General features: G+C 40.3%; 1 protein-coding gene and 1 long non-coding RNA gene across 2 annotated transcripts; one reads left to right on the top strand and one right to left on the bottom strand.

The window, feature by feature from the left end:
• The first annotated feature begins 1,261 nt into the window (after positions 1–1,261).
• Positions 1,262–8,297, top strand: LOC121894195 (25-hydroxyvitamin D-1 alpha hydroxylase, mitochondrial). Its single transcript, XM_042406617.1, has 9 exons — positions 1,262–1,607; positions 2,709–2,899; positions 3,349–3,539; positions 4,498–4,698; positions 5,351–5,514; positions 5,608–5,774; positions 5,867–5,948; positions 6,077–6,274; positions 6,999–8,297. The coding sequence occupies exons 1-9, from the start codon at positions 1,377–1,379 to the stop codon at positions 7,110–7,112; spliced, it is 1,539 nt and encodes a 512-aa protein (XP_042262551.1). The 5' UTR covers positions 1,262–1,376; the 3' UTR covers positions 7,113–8,297.
• LOC121894197 lies at positions 7,969–9,276 on the bottom strand. Its single transcript, XR_006095501.1, has 2 exons — positions 9,219–9,276; positions 7,969–9,123 (listed from the first exon to the last, which is right to left on the bottom strand). It is a non-coding gene; the product is annotated as an uncharacterized LOC121894197 (long non-coding RNA).
• Positions 9,277–9,760: the final 484 nt, after the last annotated feature.

The following is a 9,760-nucleotide window of genomic DNA, read 5'->3' as shown; positions in this document are numbered from 1 at the left end:
TTTTTGGAGCAAGCTTTTAGTAGGCTGCTAGGCTCATTTTCAGGCGCCAACACATGTTTTTCTCTTCTTTAGGCGACACACAAATTTATATGCACACCTATAGGGTTGTAGCATTTGGCTGGCATATTGTGATCATAACTTATATATAATAAGCTAGGTGCACAGGTGTACAGCTAGGTAGCTTAAAGGATGATTATTAATCATATATTTGGGGATTATACACAAACATCACTGTAAAACTATAAAAGCAAACAGGAATGATTTAGATGACAATTTAGTCACAGTATATTTCATAACGGATAAGAAAAATACAGCAAGTCGATGCTGAGACGTATCACATTTATGCTACTGGGAGTGCAGCGGTCGTCCATCAGGCCTCGTTATTTTAAAGTGGAGATTTGCCTGTCAGTCCGCTGTATTTCTCTGAAACTGGGTGATCTAATATTTCTAGTTAGAGCATACAGAATGTGGGAGCAAATGTCACAGCAGATTCTGAGTACAGCCCCGGGGTTGTTACTTCGCAGTCCGCACACATGGTGCTTTGGACAAATTCCACTTCAAATGAAATCAGGTCAGGATTTTCTCCCTCACTAGGAAACCCACCAAGTCAGCAAAAGAATTGGTCGTAGCAGGGTAAACAATACACCACCGAGTCTAGAAAAGACAGCGGCTACACCTGCCTGTTTTTCCAGTTTACCCATAAAATATGGCGCCAGCTGCAAGCCTATTCTTATTAATAATCAGCTTGTTTGTGGTGCTTAATAGTGAGTTTGATCTTATCATACGTTGTGTGCCAAAACGTATGACAAGATCAAGATTTTTGGTTATTGGATCAGTAGTTTCTGCTTAAGGTTTTGTCTTTTTAAGGTAAAACTAACCTCCAGCCCTCTTATCACTGTTAAACAGACCTGGTTTCCCTGTTTCAGATAAATGGGATCTATAATAACAATGGCCTTGGGGGTAAGTGGTCTTTAAACATACAAGACATATATCCACAAGTGCGTGATCACTCTAAATATGTCAGTCTGCTTCACTATCAGAGAGCAAAGTGCTTCACAGGGGAAGAGATAAGCCTGAACAGTAACACAGAAGTCATGTATTATTTAGCCTGGAGCTCCACGTGTGCTGACTCTGGGATGGTCCGTGCTCAGCCCTCTGATTGGACACACCTTCCTGTCAACTCACGCCTTCACAGTGTCATCCCGGAGGGGCGGGGCCTGGTCGCATTTACAACCATGATTGGCCCAGAATAAGAAAATGTACAGCTTTATCTCCGCGGGTTCGAGGAGCAGGTCGCGCGTTATAAATACAGCCTCCAGCCGGATAGAATAAAATGAGCATCGACAGCCAAGGGATCCGCGTCCGGCCACCACTCCATGATCTCAGTGAGAAGGATGCTGCAGCAAGCTCTCAGAGTATCCGGCCGGAGCGCCTTCCCCCTGGTCAAGTGGATGGAGAGGTGGGCTGAGGGCGCAGCGGCGGGTCCGGAGGGGACCAAGCAGCAGCTCGCAGGGAAGACTCTGGACGACATGCCCGGACCGACGGTCGCCAGTTTCGCCTGGGACTTGTTTGCCAAGCGAGGGCTGTCACGGCTGCACGAGTTACAGGTATGATGAAGTTCAGCAGGGATGAGGAGCATCCATTTAAAACACTGCATATTGACAGTGCTTGCATTTTTAGTGGAAATGCATGTAGGCTGCATCATAGTGGACCAAGACTGATGCACATGAGGTCCAAAGATGACAGAATGATGCATTTCTGAAAACATAATGGATTGCATATACATACAGTAGGTGGTTGTAGGAACAATAATAATAATAATAAAGAAAGAAAGGACTCCATTTTCATTTTTGACTATTTTTAGACTACTGTGAAAATGGCTTAAAGATCCCCTCCAGACATTTTTAAGACATTTAAAGAATTTGTGTCTGACATGTTTTTTCCTCAAAGAAGTTCAGTTTCCTTGTTAAAATTTCTTAAAAACACATATAAGTTACTCCTTCTCCCTCAAAAATCATTCATTCAGTTCATTTAAAAGTTTAACTACTGGACACAAGATGCCTCCTACTTCCCTGAAAAGTCAATTCTCAGTGTTTGTGCTCTGCAGGCTTCAGGTTTCTACATTATACTTTTGTAAGTTGCATACTGAACCGCTACTAGATGTCATGTCATCAAATCATGTTCATGAACTAGACACCTTAAACTCAGAGTTAAAGTGAGCTCAGAGAAACTTTCCCCCTTCAGAAGATGAATGTGAAAACATTCTTCTGCACAGTGAAAGTCAAACATCCAAATGAAGTAACAATAAGCAAAGCACAGATTTTGGTGGAAGGGGACTTTAATCTAAATCTCACCTTTTTAAGATGCAGGTGTTCTATCCACTGATTTGTAATATTCAAAATATATCAAAGAATTTCAATTACTGCTGGTCTACTGTGCAGCAGGTTTATGAAACACTTTGTAAATTAATTTAGCTGCCATCTGTCAACCGTTCTCCCAAGCAAAAAACAAGATTTGGCTGATCAAACTGTACCAACAAGTTATGGATCTTCAATGATAATTATCTCACATTAGTGGATTACAGGAAGGCGTCTTTATCTCAGCGCTGGGTTTTACTTAACTAAAGAAGAGTGCATCCAAAGATGGTGTCAATCATCTCCTAGCCTGCAGGGTTTTTTACAATGTCATACCTCTGTCTCATGTCCCAGCTGGAAGGAGTGCAGCGGTACGGCCCCATGTGGAAGGCAAGCTTCGGCCCCATCCTGACGGTTCACGTGGCCGATCCGGCTCTCATTGAGCAGGTACTGAGACAGGAGGGCCAGTACCCCATGCGCTCTGACCTTTCATCCTGGAAGGACTACAGGAAGCTCAGAGGACATCACTACGGACTCCTGACGTCGTAAGTGTCACATCCTTACCAGTTTACACTTTATGTTCAGACTTTTCCGCTTCTTTGTCAAATATTAGAAGCCCCAAATCACAAGACAATGTAAACTATTAAATATGGCATTACTGATGTAAATGAAGTAACTGAGCTCAAAAACATTCACTGCTAATTCTGGAGCCATAAAGATCAAGGCAACTGCCCTTCAAAAGTGAATTTAGGGATCTGTAAAAGGTCCTTAGTTTAACTTCAGTGTAAGATTTCACCAACAAAAAGAAGCCAAACTTACAAGCCTTTAAATTATTGACTCTCTTACTGTGTAAGATAGCCCACTGGCTGGTGTCAAGTTCTTTGCTGCATTTTCAAAGCAGAAGTTAAACACACCTTCTTGAAATGAAGAAGTAGTATGAACAGAAGCCACACTAACATGAGTGTTTGTTGATTTTTACTCTGTGTGTGCCCAGTGAGGGGGAGGAGTGGCAGGCGGTCAGAAGTCTCCTGGGGAAGCACATGCTGCGGCCGAAGGCAGTCGAAGCTTATGACAAAACCTTGAACAGCGTGGTCAGTGACCTCATTGCCAAACTTCGCCTTCGCACACGTCCTCGAGGCCTCGTCACGGACATCGCCAGCGAGTTCTATCGCTTTGGCCTGGAGGGTAAGGTTTGATGTGGTTTGAGGGGTTTGAGTATAATGCATCACTATAGGTTGTACCACATTATGTAAACATCGGTAATTAGGGCCAGCTGCATGCTGCAAGCAATATTATATATCATAAAGCTGACATTTCAAACATACGTGCCTATCAAAGCCTGCCCCAACATGCCCCAGTGATTTCAGAATGCCAAACAAGAAGTGACCTTTATCTCACTTTTAAGTTTTTGAGATTTAAGATATTTGGATTCCCAGCAATTTGTTATCAAATTATCTCATTTTGAGTTCTTTTGAGAGTTCAGTTAGGCAGATTGTTTGCAAAAAAATAACCAGAAAGCAAAAAGCACATGATTTAGGCCTAATATAGCTCAGATTAACTACCAATTATTGAATACAGCAATAAAAAAATGGGCTTTTCTGCACACTCATGTAAAATGGACACTGTCCTTTGGCTGTTTTCTGTCCCAACAGTTATTTCCACATGAGTAAAGAGCAACATTCATTCATTTTCCTCTCCCAGATTTTCCCAGACTAAACACATTTTCGATCCGGTGACTGTGTTTACATGCACGGTTCTCAAACATTTACTGTTGTCAACATTACTGTATTGTTGAATGAATGGAGGCCTGAACTGTGGCCATTGATAGAACTTGACTGAACTTATGATGTGAAACTGAATTTTGCAAAAAGATACCAAGTGTCTAATTACCTATTGTACAAAATTTTCTTTTTTGTTGCATTTCACACTTTAAAAAAATCCCCTTTCATCAGTCTCTTGATTACATTGTTATTGCAAAGTATCATTTAATCATAATTAATTATATATCTGTGCTTCTTTAGTATGATGCAGCAGCTTAAATGTGGTTTTATCTTCTTGTACATCAGCATTTACAATATATCATCCCTTGTGTCATGTTGTCTTCACCTTCTCATTTAACTTTTTTTTTTTTTTTTTTTGACAGGCATCTCCTCCGTATTGTTTGAATCCAGAATTGGCTGCCTGGATGCCGTTGTTCCTGAAGAGACAGAGCGTTTTATCCAGTCGATCAACACCATGTTTGTAATGACGCTTCTCACCATGGCCATGCCAAGTTGGTTGCACCAGCTGTTCCCTAAACCCTGGAACATCTTTTGTCAGTGCTGGGACTACATGTTTGACTTCGGTAAGGTTATTTATCATAATGATCATCTGGGTTTGGTGTCAGCATAGGAAATGTTAGCAAAACCTGTGCCCACTTTAAAATACTAACTTTAATAGTTATCAGTTCATGTTCAGAGATCACAAAATGCTTTTTTGAAAGTTAGAATATATGAAAATTATGTGATGAAAAAGAAATCTTCCAACATACAATGAACAGGGATGTTTTCAGCAGTGAAATTATAAGGAAGCTTCGGTTTAGCACGTCACTACAAAGTGGAACCAAAACAAACATGGAGGTGGAACATACTGCATGTCTTTAAACACTTTACGTAACTATTTTCCTTCCGTTCACCTCAATTCTCATTGGCTGGTTGCTGGTTTCCACTCACAACTGGGTTGTCATCCCAGTCACTCTTATCCAGACTTATCCAGATCTGAGACATCAAAATCAAAATGGGGCATCAAAATGATCATGCTGGTCCACCACTAGATCAGGAAGCAGGAAGTCTTGAACCCTCACGCACCACAAGATCATCTGCAAAGTCATGATGGTCAAAATGTTGCTATAATCAAACTAATATATATGTAATTTTCTCTCAGGACTTACTGAGTTCCTTTGCATCCGCATACAGTACCTTCTCTGTCATAATGACCCCTAATCTCTGTGCCTCCAGCTAAAGGTCACATCGACCAGCGTCTGACGGCAGAAGCAGAGAAAGTCGCCTCTGGAGAAAAAGTGGAGGGCCGCTATCTCACCTACTTCCTGTCCCAGACAGGGCTGCCCATGAAGACCGTCTACAGCAACGTCACAGAGCTGCTTCTTGCAGGAGTTGACACAGTAAGACTGATACCTGTGCCATTCTTCTTCACTGGATTCTGCTGTCAGTCCTGCAGACTTTTTTAATCTCTGGTGCCCCCTGTGTTGTCTCAGATCTCCAGCACTATGTCCTGGTCTTTGTATGAGCTGTCCCGTCACCCTGAGGTGCAGGCCTCGCTCCGGGATGAAGTGTTGACTGTACTGCAGGGTCGTCGCGTACCGGAGGCAGCCGATGTTGCTCGCATGCCTCTCCTGAAGGCCACAGTTAAAGAAGTGTTAAGGTATAATTATGTTTTTAGTCATTTTCGTAAAGAAATCTAGTGTGAATCAGCAAGTTTAATTGTACTTACATTATGGAACTTTTGTCTTTCAGGTTGTACCCTGTTATTCCCGCCAATGCACGAGTCATCACTGAGAGAGACATCCAGGTTGGAGGCTACCTCGTCCCTAAAAATGTGAGTGTGTTTGACAGAATTAGTGCACTTTGAAATCATTCATAATGCCATTCAGTCACAGTTGAAAGAGCCTTCATACTGGCCTAAATATGAGAGTTAATGTCTGATGGTTAAATCTTTCCATCCAGACTTTGATCACTCTCTGCCACTTTGCAACATCACGGGATCCAGCAGTGTTTCCAAACCCAGATGAATTCCAGCCCCATCGATGGTTGAACAAGGACCAGACTCATCACCCGTATGCCTCTGTACCTTTTGGGGTGGGAAAACGCAGCTGCATAGGCCGCCGTATTGCTGAGCTGGAGCTCTACCTTGCTCTTGCCAGGGTGAGTTAGCTGGACTTAAAAATGGGAAGAAGAAGAGTCATTTTTTGCTGATAAGAGAGATTATTGACTAGCTTTTAACATACTAGCACCAAATCTGATGTTAATCCTAAAACTGTGAATCAACCATTTTAGTGGTCAAAATAAGAAAGCAGTAAGTACACGGATAGAAAACAGCTCATTTACAGACAAACAGTCTATTCGGTTAGTTAATGGTTTGAAAAAATGACTGTAAATCCACATACAATTACAGTACAGACACTCACACACTGCTTCACAGCCTGAATTTAGCAGTACATGTAATTTTCTGATTAATTGTTGAAAATCAGAACTGTAGAAGCACAGGACGCTGTGATCAATAAGTAGTCACAATGTGAGAGCTTTCATTAAAATGGAAATGAGCAACATCTGCTACATACTGCATGCACAAAGATTATCTGAAATGCTTTCTTATGAAAACAGTAAGTAATTTAGATTGTGTGTCATTAAATAATCAGAAACTGGAGTGTTTCTAACAAACAAAGCACTTTTCCTTGGAAGAAATTAACAAATGAAAAAATGGGATTTGAGATGCATATCCAGTTTCTAATTAACTACTTCGATTACTTAATAAAGGCAGTTAAGAGTCACTGCCCAACACTTAGCACATGATGAGCACTTATTGATTTTTTTTTTTATTTCAATCACCCGGTTGTTAATCTGTTTTCTCTGCTTCTGCTCTCATTAGATCCTAATAGAGTTTGATGTGAAGCCGGACCCAGAAGGGGTTTCCGTGAAGCCCATGACACGGACGCTTCTAGTTCCTGAAAATGTCATTAACCTGCAGTTTATCGAACGATGACCCACTCTCCCGAGCGGTTCAGTTACGTGAACGTGAACGTGAGACTCTTGGCAGCAGAGAGCACGAGCAGGCAGAGTTACCACAGGAGCTGTGAGCCCGTTGCATTGCAGCGGATCACGTCAGAGCGGACCTTCAACCCTCCACAAATCAAAGACCAAAGCCCTCCATACCCGCAACCTTGTTTGTGGAGGTTGACATGTGGAGACGGACAAACGGGAGAAGGATGAGGAGGAGTGAAGGCACATCACTGAGACATTCCCCTGGGAGCGGTTTAACTCCAAATTTCAATCTGTCTCTTTTTTTTTTTTTTAAACATAAAATCACCATTATAGCACTTATTTGCACAGAGGCCAAAAGCAAGCCAGTGATCTCCTACAATATGTTTAACAAATAGTCTTCATACTTTCATTTCATCCTTAACGTGAGTCACACCATTACATAGGATTTGACTTAACATGTCGGTATTTGAAGCAGATTTCTGATTAAGCCCTCGCAAATGTGATTAAGAACTGTGTTCATATATAACACGAGCTTCCACACTCTTAACTACATACAGCAGTATCAGCGATTTCCTGTGTGTCCTGATCGTGTAAATGTTTCATTTCAGGACCGTCTGTGTACATGTTATTCCAGTTTTCCAGCAACGACATTACATGTCTCATAAAGTCTGAGATGCACAGTGCGTCATGAATTATTGAAGAGTACTAGGAGAGCTTCAGACTGGCACAAGAGCACAGTTTCTAACATCTCCAGCTCTTATTGAGATACTAGTTAGATTTTAAACATGTTGATAAAAATGTCTTTCATAAGGTGCTTATGGTGAAAAACTTTTAGTGATGGGTTCCTTTTTTTTTTGTTGAAAATATCCACAAAAATGGCAGCTGTTGAAAATATTCCTGTGCAGAAATACATGGTGCCACTGTTTTAAAACCCAAAACTATTCTGCACTCAGACTTTGTAAATCTGCCTGTCTTGTCTTTGAAATTTAAATGTATGCAACAATTCAACACTGCAGCACAATGCAAGTTTATCTGTCTGTAATTTTTTTTTTTTTTTTTACGTCTAAACCTACTATGACTGATATTTCACCGTTTTGTAAACTTCAGTATCTGAATTCTGTATTTATTCTAATTTAACATATTTTGAAACTGTTACTGTAAATGTCAATAAAAGGTTTCAAGTGAATTCTGTTGATTTTATTTAGCCTAACTCATGAGAACCATCAATAATACCACTAGTATTGTGTGTGTGAGTGTGATGCCCACTTGGCTCATTAAGAAAAATATTCCCCGCTGTCACAATTCAGCATTTAACCTTCAGTTTTAACATTAGCTGTATCAGATTAGGTCTAAATGATCAAACAACTTTTTAACTGTGGATAGTTTGATGCCGGTCAACAGCCACGTGGCACGTAGGCAATAATTTCTAAGAAATACAACACTGAGTATCAAAGTTCTTGTGTGACATGACTATCTGGAGCCATGGTGTACCAGCTGTAGGTCGATAAGTCAGACCAACCTGTCCAACAGATGGGGGGAAATGATGTTTAACCTAAAGCTGGAGATCTGCCTCCGAATAGAAATCATGTTACAATTAAAAGTTTGTTCAAAATGTGACATCATCACCCAAAGTTATGATCCAATTGTCCAATACTGACCTGAATCATTATCAGTACATATCTATAATTCTTACAGTGCTTACTTTGTCAGCTTGAAACATTTATTGCAGCATTTACACTGTTAATTTAAGCATAGTGCTGACAGTGATAGACTAGAGTATACAGTAAAAAACATCCTTCCAGTGTCCATAAAAGTGATCATTCAGTGGTTATTAGTTACACAGAAAGTGTTGATTCTTGACAAATTAGAGTATTGGCTCCCTGTTTCTACCTTTGATAGAGGCTTGTTCATGATTACAAATTCAGACTAAACTTCCCAGGGAAGCAGAAATCAACACCTTCACAATACCTTGAGTGATAAAACTTCCTCCAGCCTCATTGTCTTGTGTAGACCTGTGAGCAATGACAGCAGGCACCATGAGTGAGGAGGATGGTACAGATGAGGAAGGAAAGCTACAGTCTGCAGGTGATGCTGTTAGAAGACTTACTGCTGGAACATCACTGAATTAAGTCCATTTTGTGAGACATGATGGGTTCACAGAATATTGTTCACTGTTAAAATTTAGACTAGACAGCTGTGACAGATATGAATGTATGGCTTGAAAGAATTTTTCATTCAATCATCACTTGATTAACTCGCAGGAACTCATTCACTATGTGGCTAACACTGTTTTAATAAATAAGCTTATAATCCATCATAGCCAAGTTAGATTTTAAATAAGGAATAAGAATCCTATTGGTAACTCTTGTAAAAATTAATAAAAGTCTTCTAAGACGTTTAAAATACATGTAAGATCCAATAGAGGAAAAAAACAGATTTCCAATAGAACCAAACAGTTTTTCTCATAAAGGGGATACAAAGTCTAATAGGATTTCAGGAAATCCTGAAGGATTTTATTAGAACCAGCAGAAAAAAAAACAGATTTCCAATAGGATTGAGAAAATCCTAAAAAGAACATTTTTTTCTAACAGGATTTTTAGAAATTTATGGGACTCCTAAAGGATTCTGTTGGAAAAGATTTTTTGACCA

This window comes from Thunnus maccoyii, chromosome 3, assembly GCF_910596095.1.
Source record: "Thunnus maccoyii chromosome 3, fThuMac1.1, whole genome shotgun sequence".
NCBI lineage: Eukaryota > Metazoa > Chordata > Actinopteri > Scombriformes > Scombridae > Thunnus > Thunnus maccoyii.
Note: the sequence above shows the minus strand (reverse complement) of the source record. Positions and strands in the feature narration are given on the sequence as shown.

Coding starts and splice junctions, on each gene's coding strand:
- LOC121894195 (XM_042406617.1), top strand. CDS start 1,377: ATGATCTCAGTGAGAAGGATGCTGCAGCAAGCTCTCAGAGTATCCGGC. Junction 3,540..4,497: donor CTATCGCTTTGGCCTGGAGG/GTAAGGTTTGAT, acceptor TTTTTTTGACAG/GCATCTCCTCCGTATTGTTT. Junction 6,275..6,998: donor TCTACCTTGCTCTTGCCAGG/GTGAGTTAGCTG, acceptor TGCTCTCATTAG/ATCCTAATAGAGTTTGATGT.